This window comes from Aphelocoma coerulescens, chromosome 4 (genome assembly GCF_041296385.1).
Source record: "Aphelocoma coerulescens isolate FSJ_1873_10779 chromosome 4, UR_Acoe_1.0, whole genome shotgun sequence".
Lineage (NCBI taxonomy): Eukaryota > Metazoa > Chordata > Aves > Passeriformes > Corvidae > Aphelocoma > Aphelocoma coerulescens.
Genome location: NC_091017.1, coordinates 69,832,923 through 69,853,198, shown reverse-complemented (window position 1 = coordinate 69,853,198; position 20,276 = coordinate 69,832,923). Strand labels below are relative to the sequence as shown.

The window sequence follows — 20,276 nt, the reverse complement described above, 5'->3', positions numbered from 1 at the left end:
TCTAAAAGGATATTTGTTTTAACTTTCTGTTTCTTGCTTCCTCACAAAAATGTTCATAAATATAAAATACTTCATTATGTTCTGTTGCTTAGTACCAGTTTAGTTCAACTCCAAAGGCTTTGGTACTCAATCCAGGCAGAGGGAAACCATCTGAGATAATGCTGAGATTTTAAACATTAAATCTAGATGCACTGTCAAGATGGTTTACACAAGTTTATTCATAAATAGGAAGAAAAGCATTTACATTCTGAACTCCTCTTGCTCTTAACATCAAAATACTGCTAGAGATTAAAAAATATTTTTTTCTGCTTCTGAAAGCTGCAAATAATTTATTTTCTGGGCCAAAATTTTGTTCTCTCTGTACTGAAGCTTAGTCACACATACCTTTTGTAAAAAAGCAGATGTCTTGGCCTAGCAGTCAATTGAGAGGTTTACACAGAGGAACAGGCTGGAAAAAGGGAGTCTCCCACTTTCCCAAGTTCCCAGCTCAATTAGGGTACACCAGTTAAAATGACCAGTCGCCAGGAGAATCTTCACTTGCAGGTCAGTGAGAAAAAATTCAAGTAGGCTCATAAGATGGCACGTTAACACTGTGAGAATTCAGTCTCTCCAATGTTCAAGTGCTTCAGAATTAGCTTCCAGAGCCAGGTTTAAAGCTGCCTCATATTTTCCGACAGCATCTCCTTGAAGAAAGGAACTTGTAGGACCCTTAGTGCCCTTTGAAAGAACAAATGCTAATTGCAAGATGAGCAGGAGTATTTCTGTGATTGTTCTGGTGTTTTGATAAAATTTGGTACTTCTTTCCTTCTTTCTTTTCTTGTTTCCACTTCTGCATTTATTTGAAATTTAGAAGTAGTAGGGGTGGTTAGACAGGGGCAAGATCTGGAATTTTTTGAAGGATCCTGGGTTGCATAGATTAAAACTTCTGTTTACTTGTGGATATTCTGTGCTGTCTCCTACTTAGGCCTACTGCGGGCAACCAACATTGTTACCTCTATTTATCTGTTTTGAGTAGTCATGCCCATATCTTAGTTGGCAATAATAGGAATACCCTTTGTCATTTTCCCCAGAGAGAAGTGCAGTGTGAGATACACTCTGAAGGGGGCTGCTCAAGGCCAAGGTTGGGATGTCCTGGTTGGATGACATGCTGATTGCCATGGAATGAGCTGCCATGGTTCCTACCTGTCCTGCAGCTAAAAGGCTTCAGGCTCTAGTATTGTCTAGCACCTGCTAGGAGGAGTAATTAATGGGAAGGGACTGACTCCTCCTCCTTGCTTTTGCACACACTACAGAAATTGAAGTAATTTTTGGCTATTGTCCATTTTGAAGGTGTATTTGCCCATGGGTTTGTTTTTTTAATATGGTAAGTTAAAATCAACATTGGCAAGATTAAGTAGTACTTGGAAGTTTTATGAAATTGGCAACTTGTCTTGAATGTTTGAGGGACAGTACAATGCTTTACTGCTGACTGCCACAGAGGACTGGCTGAGTGTTTCAGTCTTGTGCAAGTGGTTGGAGGCTGCTTTTCACCAAGTCTCTTAGCCCATGAAGAGAGTTGAGTCAGCCCTTCAGTCTGGTGAACAGCTGCATGGTATTACAGTGATGCATACCACATATTCCTTGGCTTCTAAAAGCCTGTGCACCAAACCTGTTCTAACACATGACTGAGATATGTAATTTCCAGTTGTGAATTTCTCAGTTGTCTCAAGAAAGAAGAAAAGAAATATAATTGCTTGCTTTTATGTATGCTTTTAGAACATTATTTAGTTAAGCCCTGCCTACTCATTCATCTCACTTGATGTTTTGTCAAGGACCCTCAGACTGCTTCCTTCCCTTGTAATCTAGTTCTACGTACCAAAACAAGAAAGAAAATGTTTCCTGTGAGTCAGTCAGCAATTAAGGTGCTCACATGAATAGTAGAATCTACAAAGAAATTACTGTATGTTTATGTTGGATTTGTGTCCACATGCACATGGACATACACTGTTTGCACTGGTTATATAAAGGTCATCACATTTGGTTTTGGGATTTCCAAATGACCTATAGTTATTTGCAGAAAAAATCCTTTGAGTTAAGCAGCCAGCTCACATGCACACATTTACTTTCTTTGTTTCCATTAAAGTCAAAGGCTTGTCGAGCCTCTTAGGAGTTTAAGTAACTCTTGACAAAGGTGATAAAAGAACAAAGCGGTCCAGATGTACTCTTCATGTACAGAAATATTTGAGGAATCTTTTTTTTTTTTTGCGCCTGAGTGGCAACAGGGAGGTGTAGGATTCTGGTGAATTATCAAGCCACATTGTCTATCACTGTGCTTGAGACATGGATGTCCTCTGCTATACTGTCTCTATATCCTGCTTGCTTATGATGCTTGGAATGCAAAGGTCATTTTTCTGTAGACTCCCTCTATTCTGTGTGAGGAGGAGAAGTCAGCTCAAAGAAAAAGCTGAATTTCAAATAATTTCTGAATACATTGCACATGGGTTTTTTTTATCCTAATAAAATGTTCTCTGACTTTGGCATCTCTTGGGGAGGGGAAATGGGGCAAGGCTGCAAGTGAGTCACCAGCAGAAACCTTCATACGTGTCAGACTGTGTGATTAGTGTTGTAGTCTCCTAGATGGTATCAGATCCTGAAGCCAAGGTGTGTTCATGTTTCTTTGGCTGAAGAATTTTTGATAGGCAAGATCTGAAGAGATGCAAATGTGGTGGAGTGACAAATCAAGTTATGAAGATGCTTCTAACAATGTTGTCTTGATTTAAGCAGAACTGGCAGAGACTCAGATGTGACATAAATTGAGAGTGACAAAAAAGTGTGGACCAGAATATGTTTTTCCTAGAGAGGTCAGTTTACAGCTTGCTGGTTACACCTAATTTACTAAAATTGTTATTGTGGCTTGTGGTCTACTCTCTATTATCCCTTTTGTTTGAATCCCACAGCCATTTGTCAAGTTGTCAAAAGTGTATCCATTGCTTAAGTGAAATGTGAGTATCCTGTTGGATATGACAGGGTATATGTTTGGAAAGTGATGGAGATGCAGTCATTCTGGTCAAGATCAGCTCTGCTGCTTTGAGTAAAATGGGAAAAAATATGTATGCAACTCTGAATTGGCTAGAGATCTGCAGAAGTCAAACACATGTCCAGGTTAGGGGCCTGAGTCACAAGGAAAGTAATGTGCAAAACCCTACTACAGGTCTAAGATTTGGTATTAAAGTTTTCTTGTATGTATGGCTCTGGTGAAGTGGCAGTACTTCAAAGTCTATGTAGTAATTTAATTTCCTTTTTTTTTTTCCTGGGATTGAAGTATTGTTTCCCTGAAATTGCTCGTTACTGGAGTGGTTTTTACCTGATGTTTTAAGATAATAATTTTTTTTTCCTTAGGAGATTTATATTTGGACTGCCAATTAATAAAATGTTCTGAGGAGTCCTTCTAGTCTTTCATGTTGTTCATGTCGCCATGTATCATGGAGCTCATAACTTGTTTGTTTATTTAGTGATTCTCATTCTAATTTTGCTTGGGGCTATTCTTAATGAATGGAAAGCAAATATCAGAATAGAGCAAAGGGTAAAGATCTGATGACAACCTGTGGAGTTGTGTTACGTTCTGTTAATAATAGACACATAGGACTTAGTCTAGGAAAATTTATACCATAATCCAGCAATATAACCAAATTCCAATTTGTTGGTATCTAAAAAACTCCTTTTGCTTCAAACTGGTTAAAAGTAGAATTAACTTGGTTCATTCTTTTGAAGACACTTTAAATATCCCTGACAGTTCCTGCCTGGTTCGGTTTGACCTACAAAATTTTAGGGATAAATAAGAATAAAAGACCTGGACAGCTATTGAGAATAAGGTGTCTGTTTTGACAGTTCAGGGGGATTGGAACTAAATATGTTTAAGGCCCCTTCCAACCCAATCCATTCTGTGATTCTAGGACATTACTCTAAGTGCCTGAATGTCATAAAATTAACATAAATTATTAGACAGATACTGAATTTACATGTATGTTTGTGTTATAGTGTGTGTGTGCTGATCTGAATTTTTTATTTCTTTTCCCCAGAGAACATCTTGTTTACTTCTTTTCATGGCTTGCACTTAAAACTCTTTTGATTCCTATGTCATAAATAGCTTTAGCTAAGTATATTTCTAGTGTTTCCAGGTGAAAACCACACATATTTATGTTGTGCTTTCTTGCAGGGGCTGGTGTTTTTTTCCTCTCTTGTGCTGAAGGGGAGCAGATCAGCTTCCTGTTCGACTGCATCGTCCGCGGCATCTCCCCGACCAAAGGCCCTTTCGGTTTGCGCCCAGTGCTCCCAGGTTAATATAGGAAGTATAGAGTGACCAAGTGAAGCAGGAACTTGTCATGTCTCACACCCACTGCTGCTGGTGTAAGAACAGCTTGCAGACACCGAGGGTGTGCAGAATGCAAAGTGGTTTTCATTCTGAGATGTCACCATACAGATTTATAAGCTGGATGTACCTAGTTTCCCCCTGCTGCTCTGGCTCATTCATATTTCTGGTGGTATTGCTAACTCTAGCCCTCTCTTATTTAACAGTACTAAAAGATGGCAATTTGAATTGAAAGGAAACCTAACTTTTAGTTTTAAACTTACACATTTAACTTGGATCCATGTCTGCATTGCTGTTTTGAGAGTTCAATGGAAAACTAACTTCTGGAGCATTTTGAGTTTATCCGAAACACAATGTTCTAAGTCTTGTCAGCCTTAGAAAACTTTGGCAAGCCTCCACATCACATTTAAACTTTTCAACTTGAGCTTTTTCCTGATATGTGGAGATTAAATTCCTTTTCCTATTTCATGGTAAATGCTGCATGCACTGCAATGGTCAAAGAGGAATTTGGACAGCATCATAATAAACCCAATTGCCTTTCGATTTCAGCAGGTGAATTCATTATTGAGTCAGAATGACTCTGTCAGACAGGACAAAAGTGTAGAAATGAGATTGCAGAAAATTACCTGTGATTTGGTGGTAGAATACTGTGGGAATAGGCTGCAAGGATGGTGAAGGATGAGCTGGGATTTGTGGAAGTACTTAGAGTTTCTGTGTAAGTGTTAGGCAGTTAATAAGTGTTTGACAGGATTTTATTGCTGTTATAAGATTAAATTAATTGCAGGAAGGAAACGTGATGGAAAAGATTAGATCTGTATGTGAAGCTTGTGAAAATAAATTATGAAAAATTAGTTATTAGTTAAAAATAAGTAAATGCAGTAAACACAAGGTTCAGTTCATATTGTCTTTCTCTTGGTTGTAAGGCAGAAGTAAATTAAATAATCAAGCAGAATAGTGGACAAAAAAAAGTCATTCTTGTGTGATGATATATGCTTGCATTCAATTAACTAGAGTGTTAAAAAAAAGAAGCAAACACAAAAAACCCAACAACAGAAACAGTGCCATTTTAGATGGCACAATCTTTGAAGATTCTTTTTTTAGAAGCATGTAGGAGTAAATCTGTGTTCACATCTTAGTTAGCACTTCTTGTGTTTGTGGGTTGCTGTGCCACATACCACAATCCCTTCATCAGGAGCTCTGACCTCAGTGAGGTGCATAAAGTGGATGTGGGACATCCTGGGGAGTATTTGGCATTTTTTGTAAGAGAAGACCTCCTTTCTGAGGTCTTTTCATTTCTCTTCTGTGCTTAATGGACTTGCCATTAAAATCTCATCCACTTGATTTCATCTTGTTTCCCTGGACAGAAGTGTTTTGTAGACAACTGTGCTCGTGTTCCTGCAGACTCCTCTGCCTTTATGTATCCAAGCTACCTTGAGCCCTCTAACTTTCATTCCTGTGTATTTTACCCTTGTCTCTTCCAGTTTGTTGTCTCTCCCTATGTACACGTTCCTTCATGGAAAAAAAAAATTTTTTTTATGTTCTCCTTCATTTATTATCCCATGCAGAAGCTTGTACAGATCTGTTTAAGGCACATGCACATGTACAGTTCTGGTGATTCATCCATAAACTAATTTTCCTTATCAAGTATGTTGTTACACAGAATGTACTGTATTGCTTGAAAAGGTTAAGTCTACCAGCTGCACACTGTGTCTGTCAAGTATTGAAATTCACTCAACCTTTTGAAAGCATCCCCTTGTAAACAGATTAATTATCTGTACACTTCAGGTAACTAGATCAAAACTTCCATATTGGGGATTCTATCAAGAAACCTCTTGTCTGTGTAATTTATGTTTACTGCAGTGCAGAATGCTACACAGCCTCAACAGTACTTTATGTATGCAATATTCTGCTTTTGTGCAATTTAAAAGCTTTTAGAGAAACCGTCTCTTCACAGTTTGCTACTTGAATTTGGCATCTTGCCTTTGCCTGTACCTTTCCAACTCAAACATGAAATATGCTTGAAGTGCTGTGGTATTTTCAAGCATGGAAAACACACAAAGGGCAGATGTACAGAGAAAGAGTGAAATATGGTAAAAAAAGTCATGGTGACAGTGTTGGACACCAATGCCCATAGCACAAATATAATCCACAGATGTTACACAATCAACGTGTTTGTAGTCTGTTAAAAAGATGAATGAATGACACCAGTTGCTTCATGTGAAAACAGCTCAACCATATGGTTAAAAGGGGTGCTGAAATATTTATGTGTTAGCATGAAATTAATAGGAGATGGTAGAGAATGGTTTGAAGAGGGCTGAAAAATGACCAGTTTTCTTACTTGCCATAGTGATTCTTGAACAAATGTAAAATACCCAGTATCCAAATGGAATTTGTAAACTGGGTGTGCAAGGGGTGTTTGCTCAAGGACAATATTGACATCTTATTTTCAGGATTGTGGTTTTAAAAACTGTATCTTATTTCTAAAAGCATGATGTTCTTATCACATGGATATGTGATTACTGTACGTATTTTATGATGTCATCTATAAAATATGCAATGAAAATCCAGTGCAGTGCAACTCAAGAACTTGACTGACAATTGCAAGGTATCACAGTCTGGTCTAATCTCTCAGCAGACCAGCTTTGAGCAGCAGGTCAGACTAGAGAACTCTGAGATCCCCTTCAACCTGAATTATTCTGTGATGTTTTGGAAATGAATCAAATTGCTATTCTCATGATAAAAAATAATTCTGTTACGTGTACATCCAAAATAAAATGGAGAAGGAAAAGATTATTAGATGTTTTATGGTTTATTACTTGTACTTATTTTGGGAGTCCATTAATTCTTCAGAATTGTACCAAAATAGTCCTACTGATATCTTCATTAGCAGATGGGAGGTTTTGATTTGGTAAAAGCTGCATGATCAGGTCTCATAAACCACCCCCCCCCCCCAAGACATAGAAGATGGGAATGTGAAGGTCATGTAGGTATAGGTATCTAGATGTTTTTAACAAGTGTAGTATTTTAAATAAAGGACTCAAATGAGTGATGTAATGCCTTTGGATGGCTTGTTTTCCCCAGATACTAGTTGGAAGAGAGCTCCTGTAATTGGCTGCTAGCATGGTCTCTTTTTATTTCCTTGAAGAGATGTTTAGAAAACAGTCCAGAGAATTTTACATTCTGTCTTGACAGAAGTCTAGATATAGACTTGGTAATGAATCACTGATTGCATGGTTTTTAATCTGTATTGAATTTGCATGCTTCTTATTTGAGAAATGTTTATCAGGTGTGTGTTGAGCTCCTTTTTTCACTAGCAAGATTCATGTTGAATGCCAGAACTGAACACAGCAAAGGCCCCACAGCCCATCAGTGATATCTTCGATCAGTGGGCAGAGCAGTACTCTCTATATCTGATTATGTGACAGTCTAGTCCCGCAGTCTGGAAAGACCCCAGGTGTAATGTTGATCATCTGGATGCTCTCTTTTAATTTTGGAAGCTTTTTCAGGCTGCTTTGTGACTGAGTGGAGAGTGTACAGTGCTGCTTGCTGAGGATCCATCTGATGCTCTTTTTGTTGAAGCTTGATACACCTTTGGCCATTGCAAGACAGCTCTGTGGCTGCCTTCTGCAGTATCTGTACCAAGTGGATCCTCAAACTTTAGGACATCTTTTCATTCCTCCCGACATCTTACAAGGTGTGGAGATGTTAGCAAGAAGGTGAGGGTCCAGGCCTGATTTACAAATGTGCCTACGGTTACACAGGAAGAAAGAAAAGAGATTTTCAGCCTAACTTACCTATTTTTGTTTAATGAAGTAATTACCAATGTTGCATTTTAAAGATGCATCTAATCCATTAGGTAGCTCCTGACTGAACTGGATACAATACATTTTTTCCTGACAGGTGCTTATTGAACAACCATGGAGCTTTGAATTACTGTGACACTTTGTTCGTATGCTACCAAAGTATTCAAAATCTCCCACGATGAGCAGCTGATGTGGCTTTAATGAATACCCACCAACGTAATGTAAAAATAAAATCTCCAGCAGAGGCATTTTTAGTCCAGCTAAATTTGATGTAATCCTTCCCCTTTGCCCCAAAGCAGTGTTTTAGAAGATTTCAATGACTGCCTCACATGAAAGATTTTTTTCCTCATAGCAAGGGATCCATTTTTGATTGGAAAATGATAAAACATTTTATTAATTGAAGGACCTGAGTGAATCATGTGACAGGCTACATTTGTTAAGAGTCTGGGAAATGAAGGTACTGATTGTTCTTGGAGCTGCTCTCGGATGTTGTGTGGGCAGAAGCTGTTGGAACTTCCTTGGACAGCTGTCTCAGTACCGGTCATGCTGCTTCTGTCCCCCTGAGTTGCTAATGTGGTAAATTGCCATACAGTTGTTTAGAGGTTGTGTTTTTGGCATGCAAAAGGTAGAGGATGATGCCAACAGCTCCAACTTCGTAGAAATATGGCCTAAAAGCTTACAAAAAAGGGTTATTTCAACAGCACTCATGGGAGGTCATAGATTATGCACTCCAGAAAGGACTGGTCCCTAAAAAGTGACTGCAGTCCATAGTCTGATCCTGTAGGAAAACCTCCTGATTAGAGCTTGGTAGTCTGTAACCAATAATACTGGTATAAGAATCTGTTACTTCTGGTGAGTATTATTGGCTGTATTTTCCACAGAAGTCTGGCTTATTAGCAGAGAAAATTAAAGGCGAAACAAAGACTTGAGTAAGACTGATAGATAATTATTTTTAATATCTACCGAAAACTTAGACTCTGTATATGTTTGTCAGGTTTTGAAGCTATTTCTCTAGGTATTTCCTAGAACTTGCTGAGGAAAGTTCTTCTGCTCAATCTTCTGCAAAACTGAGCGATGAGAGGTCGCAGCGCATAACTATTAACCCAATTTTATACACACCTTTTATACATAGGCAATCCTTAAGTGGAAATGTAACCAAAAAGTTATCAGTTCTATTGGACAGACAGTATGCCTAGAGGTTTCATGTTGTTGGGTGAAACCTGGTGTGTTCTGTAGCTGTGCAGCTGATAGGGAATTTGGCTTCTGGAAGCAGTTGAACATGCGAACATGTGTTTTATTATAAGCCAGTTTTGCAAGATCAAGTTTTTTTTTTTTTAATTGTACCTTTTGCTGTCTGTAAGAGGGATATCAGTTACTTAAAAAACTAGTTGTTGTGTAGGTGCCCTAGTAATGTTCTGAAAATCTGCATTTGTCAAGTAATCATATTCTGGGGAAAGTAAAAGGACCTTTCCTCCTGACAGTTGTTTGGTGTGGGAAAGGTTAGTGTCTGTTTGCATCTTGGTTTGACCAATTTGCTGATCTGTTATGACAACTTTGTACTCAAAATGCTCATAGAACGTATTTCTTGAACGTTTTTTGGACATAGGGCATTTAAGTACATAGAGCAGAGTAACTGGAGCAGAGGACATTAACAAATAGGCAGCAGCTTGTAACACTGTATGCTACTGAGCAGATCCTTGCATGGGCCTGTCTGGGTTGCACCATAAGTGCTGGTGGCCAAATGTTATGTTTTCCTTTGGCTGAGGTCCATATGGAAGCATTGGGGGTTTTGTCTGAGTAAGCAGTTGCACAGGTTTGAACTAGTCTATGCCTAATACAAGTTGTCTTGCATTGTAAATAGGAATGGAGACCTAAACAAAATAATCCACATCTAATAGTCCTGTTTTCTGTTCTTCAGCTTGAAGTGAGTCATGCACTGTTTGAGCTGGGAGACAGAGAGGTCACAGACCCTGTTTGTCATGGGCATTTTTGCCTTGTCCCTGTTAGAGCACCTTTGGGTTCTGGTGTATGTTATTATAGATGGACTCTCTGTATCTTGGTTTTTCTGCTTATCTTACCCAGATTGCAGGCTGCCAAAGATGGAGACCTCCTCTACACAGGAAAGAAAGTTAGCAAGTTCAGCACTGTCAATTCTATTCCTACCCAGGGCAGGTCAGAAAGTGAATATGGTTAGGGAGGAGACATGTGGCAGTTTGTTCCTTGGGTAATTAATAATATAGGGAGCTCCCATGGAGCTTCAGCTGACTTGGTAGTGCTCCTTCCTCCAAGTGTGAGCTTGCTTTGACTGCTGTGCTGACAATATCAAAACCAAGTCTTTTAAAACTAAAAGACCTGGGATGAAAATGAAACTTTTCTTTCATCTTTACAACTGGTTTTTGTCTTACTAACTCAACCACAGCAATGTATAGCCTTTTTTCATCCTTTTTCCCCCTCTTTTTAAATGACTGTGTTTTTGTGGTGTGCTTCTACTACCCAGTTGATCAGATATACAAGAGCAGCAGTTGTGAGGAAGCTAATCTGTTTTCTCTGTCATTAATTACTTTCCCTATGTATTAATAAGAACTACTGAAGTTTCTGATGATGAACAAGTTAGCAGACCATATCCTCTGCAACCACTGAACATGGCACACTCATCAGTGCTATTTTGAAGGAATCCATAAGGTTTCTCTTGAGATGATGGTTATGATTACTTCCAACATCTGGTTTTATTATTGTGCCTGCTGGCAACAAAATGATTTAGAGGAAACTGGCCTGTTTTGCAGATGAAAGTTCTTCCACGTACTGTTTAACGTTTGGTTTTTCTACTTATGTTGGAATAGAATCAGCCTTCTTCAGTGAAATAATTTCAGCTGGAATGGCAAACTCACTAAAATGTGTGGGGAAAATCTATGACAGTACATTTTAGGAGTGGTTTATATCATTCTAAGTTGTCTTGTATTAAACACGAAGACAGAGAGCCACCAGGTTGCTTATTTTGTCTATGATGTCTGAACTTAATCACCTGAACATCAAACTTGAAAGCAAAGTCTTTGTAAATAGATTATCTGGATTGGAAGCTGTCTGTTTCATCACTATGACTCTGACTTTATGATGTAGATTTGTAAATTTCTAGGATTAAAAGTTTGGTTTTTCTTAATGTAAAAATTCCTAGTGAATTCCAGACACATTTTACATGGGTCAAATTAGTTTTCAAGTCTTCTAGACTTGCTGGATGCCAATTATTTCTGTAGCTACTGACTTTGGTGCTGTGCTCTTCAGTGTTTTGTTCGTGGTGGTAAGTATTACAGATATTGGGTATAATCTCTGACAATCTTTGACACTTGTAATTTTAACTTACTGTGTAGCACATGTCCAGGATGTGCTTGAAGTCAGATTGTCCCATACATTTTTCCAATCAGCATTTCAAACATAGAAATTGACCATAATAATGTCTTTTTTTTCTTCCTTTTTTAAAAATTATTTTCCATGTTTCCTCCTTGATTTATTTATTTATTTATTTTCTGTTTCTTTTTAAAGATCCAAGTACTAATCCAGCCTATTCAGAAGAAAGATTGGCTCATGAAGCTTTGCAACTAGAAAAGCGCTTGAGCTTGCTGTCCCATACAAGTCGCCAAGGTAGTGGAGGTAAGAAATACCTTTAATTAAATAAAAATACATTATGTTCCTTCCTGCCCAGGCTTTAAAAGTTGTATGGCCTGTGTTACAAGATGTGGAACTTACAAGAAAAATTATAGAGAAATGGTCAAGACATTTGATTTGTTATGCTGCTTGTGAGGCAGTTCTTTAACAGCAGTGTCTGAAGTCCTTTGATGTTAATTGGAGGTTTTCAACTCAACAGACTGAGTTTTGAATCAAATACTGTTAACCCAGGAAAACTGTTTAGTATGCTGAGTCCTACTGAATCTGTGCATGTAAAACTCAAAAAGAACTGTCTGCATCAAGTCTGATATCTGCTTAAGTACTTGAGTCAGTCCAGCCTGTGAGAGGGACTCACTTGTATGGCTCACACATAAAGCTTAAGGCAGATTTTTGCAGTAAAGCATAGGACTCCTGTGCTTTCCTCTGCTATCTGTATGTGCCTTTTCTGGAGTTGTTAATGTATCAAAGTAGAATTAGTGTCTAGCACTGGATTTGTAAAGGGGGCTGTGCCCTGAACTGCTATTTGAACTGTTTAATAGCCGAAGTTGGATCATCAAAACATCTGCTTTGCTCTTGACTCTGAAGCCTACATGCCCAATAATGTCTCTGTGAAGAGCCTCAGGAGCTTGATTATGTGCTTATATACATGTCCATGGCTGCTTTGGCTGGGTAATGTGGTTTGTGACTGAATTCCAGTGAGACTTCCTGAGGTTTTTCTTTATCAGCATGTAACTACTAGACTTGACTGAATTGATAGAAAACAAATGAGACTTGATAGATAAGCATGCCTGTTTTATTTTCATTCCCTCCCTCTGGTCAGAATCATGGCCCAACTTCATATAGAGTTTCTGCCCTTGTTTTCACATTGGTTTTATTAAGAAAAAATAAAATAATTGTGGACTCTATGTGTGCTACAAGACGGTGTTTTTGTATTTGTTTGGTTTTGTATTTTTTTGTTTGTGTGATGTTTGTGTTTTGTCCTTGTACCCTTTCATGCCAATGTTTAATTTTTTTTTTCCATATTCTGTATTTGATGGCAGTAATTACCTGTTAAAATGCCTTTCTTGCAAGTATCATTGAGGAAAAAAAAATCTTGTAATATATGCATAAATGGATCACAGGAAATCTTAGATATAGATATGAAAACGTTTTTATAACAGTATTATTTTCATTTTTATCTGTACAGTGATGTATGGCTGTATTTTGGTATATTAACCCAATTAACTGTATTACAGTAAATTATGTTTGAAAAGGGGAGAACTTGGTGCATAAACTTTAAAAATTTAGCCTTGAATTCATTATGTTCTACAGTGTGGTAGGGTTATGTCACGGTAACATACCATTGCATTTTATTTTTCCTGTGAGGCTGTGAGTTATTGCAGGAATTCTGGCTTTCTGATGACAGTTCCACTTACAAAAAGCAGATGGAATCTCAGGGCCCTTCCTGTTTGTACATACTTGCCATGCTTCAGTCTGTTGATTGTGTTTGAAACATAGGTTGATGGGTTTTCATCTTTTCTAGGAGACGATAGGAGTCTTTCAAGCTCGTCTTCAGATACCAGCCACTCAGATGTCAGTGTTGGGAGCAGGTTGACAGTGTGGCCTGAGCAATCTTCAGCCAGCACCTCTCAGGAGAGCCATGGACTGGCAGCTGCAAAGGGTATTCACCTGGGAGAAGAAAAGACCCTTCCAGAAGGGGCACGTGGCACCACTAAACCCCCTCCAAAGCCCCTCCGGTCCAGACAGCTGCAGGAAATAGGCCGTCAGAGTTCTTCTGACAGTGGAATAGCTACTGGTAGTCACTCTTCTTACTCTGGGAGCTTCTCTTCCTATGCTGGGAGCTTGGACATTTGCCATGGTGATGAGTTTGGATCATTGCTAAGCTTGCCATTGAACTTTCCTTCAGATCAGAGTCTATGTACTTGTCCTCACAGTGAGTCCCAGAGAGGTGTGGGATCAGAGTATCAGGTTCCCAGCTCCCTCAGACACGTTTATGATATACCCAGGAGTGTGGTACAGGCAGCTTCTAAAGACGTGCAACTGAAGAGTGCAGATTCCACGCTACCCAAGGACCAGGCCCTGCCAGCTCAAGGTGCCAGTGACCCAAAACTGCTACTACCACACTTGGAAGCACGGAGGGGACCTGAGCACAGCCAGCACAGAGGGAGGCCTTCATCCTTACTCACAGAAAGCAGCAAGGACTCAAGTGATGAGACATATGTGGATTTTGTTTCAAGGTGGTCAGACACAAAACCACAAGGACAGGTGTCAGACTCCAAAAGTAGTGAGCTGTCACCACCTGGTGGGGCCTCAGCTGACCCCTGTGACACATGTAGACCCCACCTTGGGATGACAAGAGCTCTTTTTTCATCTTGTCCAATCTGTGGTGGACTAAAGGTAAATACCTAACACTGAGCAGATGCTAACGAACCTTAGTTAATATAGCATGATTAATTTAAAGTTACCTAAGTTGTAGGTCATAAGTAATATGTTTCCTTTATACTTTGAACAGGTAATAACTTTTTGGGTTGTTTATGCTCAAATGGAGAGGCTTAGCACATGGTTTCCTCAAAATCTGTGCCTAGTCAAGGAAACACTGAACAATATAGACCACAATCATTACTTTTATATTGGACAGTTTTGTCTTTGGGTACATGTAAGTGAAAGAGAGGTTTTGCAGGCACTGGATTTGTCATATAATGGCAAGCAAGCATGGAAGACACTGACCTGTCTTGCTGCTGGTATTTACAAAGAAAGAAGGGAGGTCAAACAGTATGTACTGCTCTTAAGGCGATCAGAGTGCATATTTTTATTGTATTGATTTTTTTTTCTTTGTCACCAGAGTTTGAGCATGCCTCACACAAGAAGCCAGGTTAGACCAGTTTGTCACTGGGGAAATACAAGATAGTCAAATCAGCATGGCAATCCAGTAATGTGACTGGCCAATGACAGGTACTTTAGAGCAGGTACACAAAAACTCGTTGGCAGTCTACAAACAGGACAGTTTATTTGCAGGGAAATTAATTTTCGATCAACAGTCACATAAAGACTTAATACCTAAACTGTGGAGGTTCACTTGCCTTTCAAACACATTTGCCAGTATCTGTTAACTGAGACTTTGATGTTCTTATAAATTCTTTTTGGACCTGCTACATTCTTATCTTTTTATGGCAGTAAGCTTTATACATTAATTATACATTGCATGAAAATGTATCTGTTTTTATCCATGCTGGAGAAGTTTTTGTTTTTTTCTTGTGAATGTGTTTGCTAAACTAGAAAAAGGTAAAGCTGCTTGTATTAGTGAGCTGTTGAAAGGCTGGGAAGGTTAGAGGGAGTGCTTAATTTAGGGAATGTGTGAAGCAAGGATTCAGCAAGAGGGATTTCTGCAAGAGGAATTAAACACTGCCATTGAAATGTGTGCATTTAATTAAATGTGAGATTACATAAACCACTGCTATGAAGAGGGTTTGAATGCCTAGTAGGTGATGTAAGAAAAATTAAAAGGTTATAAGTTTGAGGGATTGTTTTCTTCTCATGAGGGGTTTCATGCATTTGCATCATTGAGTGCCTTCACATGTTTGCAAACTGGAAAGCTCTGTCTGCCTGGGCCCCTTGCCCAGCCCCATCCCAGCACCTTGGATGTTACTTTGTCAGCTACCTGCAGCACTTGGCAGGTAAGGAGGCACTTGTGGGACAGGCTTTCTAAGGTTGTGTCTACACTGGTCAGTAGGATTGGTGATCTTCCAAGGCCATCCTTGCCAGCCACCTGCACCACAGGCCCTCACTAGCCCTGTAGCCCAGTTCTGAAAGCGTGGCTGGAGGCAGTGCAGGCAGTGGCGTGCACAGCAGTGTATCTGCTGTTGGCTTCCTGTGGCTGCTGCCTGTAGTTAGGGAGAATTTGAGAAAAATGACCAAGACTGATTTCTGGAAGGGCTCTGCTTTGGGATTAGAAAGCTCAAAGGTGTCTTTGTCATAGGCAGGGAGGAAAGAAGTAGCTCAGGTACAATTAGCTCACATGGTCTAAATGTTTCTGGGTGATCTGAATTGTTGGTTTAGATGTGAATTTATCAGATTTTACCCTGGGTATCTGTGGAAGATTGGAAGCTGGAAGTGAGTGTTCCACTGGATATCTTCAAAACCATTAAAAGTTAAATTATGTCATTACTACTGCCTGTTGACCCCAGTGACATAAATACCCACATCTTTTATTGCAAAATGCTGTCAGGTTTCATGGTGTTTCTAGCTGCCCTAGTAAGATAAGTTGGAAAGAATTTCAGATCTTGTCTATACCTAAACAAATTTAGTGATAAACACTGGTGCAACCTTCTTACTAACTTTTGTTTTTGCATGAGATATGCACATCTGTTTTGTTTTTTTTTTTTTTAAATCCCATTTATAAGCAGTTGCAAAAGAAGTCTCATTAAATGGAATGATTCATGGGTTTGTTTTTACTTTTGAAAGAAAAAATAACCCTTTGATGCACTCTCTTGAACTGTCAAGATGAGTTATTTTAGCAGTATTTAATGGATGCTGTCATTGGCTTTTCTCCTGAGGAGTGCAGTGAAAGCACAAATCCATAGGCTGTAACTAAAAAATAATTATTACTCCTTGTACTTTGAGTAGGATATATTTAAGTTAGGGCCAGGAGGAGCTGATTTATGGATTGATGAAAACACCAGGTTTTCATGTTTATTCAAATTCATGTTCAAAAGTCTTTACTGTGCTGGTGTTTGGAGTTCCTTTGCAATTTTGAGTTAAGCTGTTGATTAAACTGTGTTAATGGCTTTTAAATGCCTACTATATAAAATGACCTGGGTAGAGGAAAGGCTGCAGCAGTAATTAAGGCTATGAGCATTTGTTTGTTTTCTGCCCTGTATGTAAACTTTGGCAAATGGAGGTTAGGTTTGGGCATGTTGTGTGTGCATGTTGGAGCTCAGCATGTGAAGAGTTGGAGAGAGTTGTGGGATGAAGACATGTGGAGGGCATGGTGGGGGTCCTGACTGGGACTGACTTGTTAAGAACCACCAACTCTACTAATGACAAGGATGATGATGAAAACAGGGAGAACAGACCCTGCCAAAGTGCCAAGGCTCGAACAGAAAATAGGGCAAGGAAGCCTTTCTGTCACTCTGCATGAAGAATAGAACCAGCATGAAAAGACTTACTAAATATTGTTTCTATTATTTGTATATTGTATTTCATATTAGACTTTGGGGACTAAGAAGCAAGCATGCAGGGTGATTTGCTTTCTGTTGTACGTAATTGTGCTGCACTCAAGATGTCCTTACAAACTTCCCAAGATGTGCCTTTGCTATGTAATTTGACCTAGCTGATTTCAGTGCTGTAGATGATTGCAGAGATGAATTCATTGTCTATTGTAAGTATAATTTAAGCTCAGAGTTGATTGTTACAATTTCTGAGTAAGCTGTAGAGATTTATTATTAGACTTATTACATTTTTAACTACTTAACTAATACTAATTTGATGAATAGAATTTCATTGTATGCTTGTTGCTCTGTAACTTCCTTTGATGCTATAGTTTGACAAATGTCAACTTTTTTTATAGGGTGTTCCTTTTTTTTTACACCATCATTGTTTGTAAATTTTCATAGAAGTCTGAAAAATAAAATTATTTTCCAACTGGTTTTGTCCTTTTCCATCTGACAAGTACTGGGTTTAGGTTTGTCTTGCTTTTTGTCCCCTGACCACCTTCTTCTTGCAAGATGAATTAATATGGAATGTTTATGGCTGTCTCTTCATGCTACTTAGTGTTATACTCAAATCACTGTTGACAGCTCCAAATGTGCCTATTAGTAGGAATTACATTTATGTATGTCTAGCTCATGCTAAACTCATATTTATGTCAGTGGGAGTTCTTATTTATGTAGAAATATAGTCATGAATACTGCTTTGGTAGTTAACTTGCCATGATAGAGGGGAAAAGAAGTTGTCAGTTTGTGTGTGGCTCTTGTCATCAATCTCTATTGGTATTCAGCCACCTACTTAAGTTGATGATTTTAAAATAACCAAAGCCTCCTTGGGGACAATATGGTTCCAAATTGGGAGCTAGTCTACCCAAACCCTCCGTGAGGTATTTGTATAGCTCTTGCTACCACGGTGCAGGAGCACGCTATGCCTCAAACTTTGAATATCCCAGCATATTTGTAGGAAGTGGAAATTCAGAAATGTTGTGGTTATGATGGATAAAAGAGTTCAGGGGTCTTGTCAGGCAGCGGGATCCACCGCACTGAGGGGGTGAGAACCCTTCCCTACACAATATAGGGAGAACTGGTACCTGCCTTGAAGGGCATGTGGATCTCAGTTTAAGTGGGGAGTTGGTTTGGCTAGGTGATAGGATATTTAATTCTTTTATTCTGTCCTGTTGAAACTGCTTCCTTTTTGCATTACAACTCCACAGGAAGGCATGTGCATGCCTGTACTGTGATACTTGAGCAGGCTCTTTACTACTGTATTTAATCATGCAGCACCACATCCCCCTTTCAGAGCTGGTTAATCACCTGCATCCTTGGGTGAGTGCAGAGTCTTTGTGTTCTAGAGAACCTGTGAGTATCTGTGTGTCCCTTGTGCATTGCAGACCAGGGAGAGACTAAGTCTGGGGAAGAGCACAGCTGATGTGTCTTCAGACAGAGAAGGGGCTTGAACTCTAAAGAACATCCTGCATTGAGGTCTCTTTTGCTGTCTTACCTGGACTAATTTTACCAGGATCATGGGCAGCCTGTAGCTGGGTTTGGAATGTAGCCTTGGTTTTCCAAATCCCATACAAACCCCTTAACCCTGGAGTTAGCTGGTGTGTCTCCTCTCATTGTAGATGCTGCTTTTGCAAGTGGTGAAAGAGAAGGCCTGTAAGGTGTTAACTTGTCTGGTGAAATTCAAGAAATGGCAGCTGCATGACTACATGGCCATATCTGTGTAACTGAGAATGTTTTAATGTTTTTTGGCTTTTAATCAAGTACTTTTCTAATGTAGTACTAAAACAGATACTAAAGAAATCACAATGTACTGTTACCTACAACCTTAATTTAGCTTATTTTTTTCTGTTGGGAGTCATTATCTCTTTCCCCAGGAGACTGAAAACCTTATGTGTTTATCTTGTACTGTGTTTATTTCCATGCTTTCTCTGAGAGTGTAGGAACATGATTATTTGCAATTGCACATCTTTTACATCCCTTTTCAAAGATTTTTTTTTGCAGTATTGATGTGTGGTGTTATAACATTTTATGCTTCCTCCCACCTTTAAAAAAGCTACAAGCTGTCTACATTCTCAGCTGAGAAGCATGCATTTGTCATCTTCTTACAGGATTGTAGCTCCTTGTATTTCTGCTCTAATCTCAGAGCTCTGGGCAGCTGGGCACTGTTAGAACCAACAGGAACAGTTTGCACCTCAGAGGAACCTGGAAGTCAGTTGTTATTATTGACCCGAATGATGTGTTTGTGAGGTTCCTGTATCTGGGTCTTGCTGACTTTTTGCATGAATTAGAAAACTTGCTTTTGTGCTCTTTTCTTTCAAGATTTAATTCCAGTTGTTTTTCTATGAGTCCTGACTGTGATACATGAACCAGTAGTGATGTGCATCTTCCATCACATGTGTCACCACTAAATGAGGTGTCTGCACTGGACAATGGTTTGGCCATCTGTCATTTTACTTACATTGCCATTGTTGTAAAAGGCTCTGAAGGCTCTGAAATTTTTGTGATAGTGTTATTCTTCAGACTTTTCAGAGATTCAAATGCATCTTAAAGCCCACCAATTTTCCCACATCATCTTTCTGAAATAGAAGAAACCCATGATTGTTGCTGCTCTTTACAGTGAAATGCAAGTCATTTCTGGAGCTGGTTATGCTGACAAAAGCACCCAGTGCTGTGCAGATCAAATATGTTCTCTAGTTGAAGCTGACAGAGAAAAGTGGCATAAAACAGGTGGATGTAGTATCAGGCTTTAGAGCTAGATTTGTTTTGTTCTCCTCTTTGTAGTTTTGGCCAGGAGCCCAAGTCTATTGTAGAGATGATCTCCATCCTCTTGATCTCATCTCCCATCCAGGTCTCCTTATGTACTGTGTAGAGATATTGCTTTTCATCAGCTTGCAGGGAAGGAAGACTTTTTTCTCTTCCCAGTTCACCAGTTAATTTGTACAGTATTATAATGCTTCTTGGCAACAGGCTGCACTCCCAAGTGATCAAGAAGAGACCCAGCTTCCTTTTCCATTGCTGGTAAGGGCTCATATAAGTGACTTGGGTCTTCCGAAGGTTTGCGTGGAAGAGGTCACTTAATGGGTAAGAATCTGGATTTCAGAGGTCACAATAACACAAGAGACATGCCAACACCACCAGAGCAATGCAGATCTGACTTGCTTTCGGCCCTGTAGGAGGCTACCTTATCTTTTATCTAAAAAACTTTATTCAAGGTACTCTCCATCTATCATGAAAGAATCCTCATGACTTTTGTGC

General features: G+C 39.2%; 1 protein-coding gene across 3 annotated transcripts in view; it reads left to right on the top strand.

The window, feature by feature from the left end:
- Positions 1–20,276, top strand: part of DOK7 (docking protein 7) — a 59,091-nt gene that overhangs the window by 9,282 nt on the left and 29,533 nt on the right. For all 3 annotated transcript variants that reach the window (XM_069014540.1, XM_069014543.1, XM_069014541.1), the window contains 3 exons: positions 4,196–4,315; positions 11,689–11,796; positions 13,334–14,208. In XM_069014540.1, coding sequence (XP_068870641.1) covers positions 4,196–4,315; positions 11,689–11,796; positions 13,334–14,208 — 1,103 coding nt within the window. The remainder of the gene's footprint in view (positions 1–4,195; positions 4,316–11,688; positions 11,797–13,333; positions 14,209–20,276) is intronic.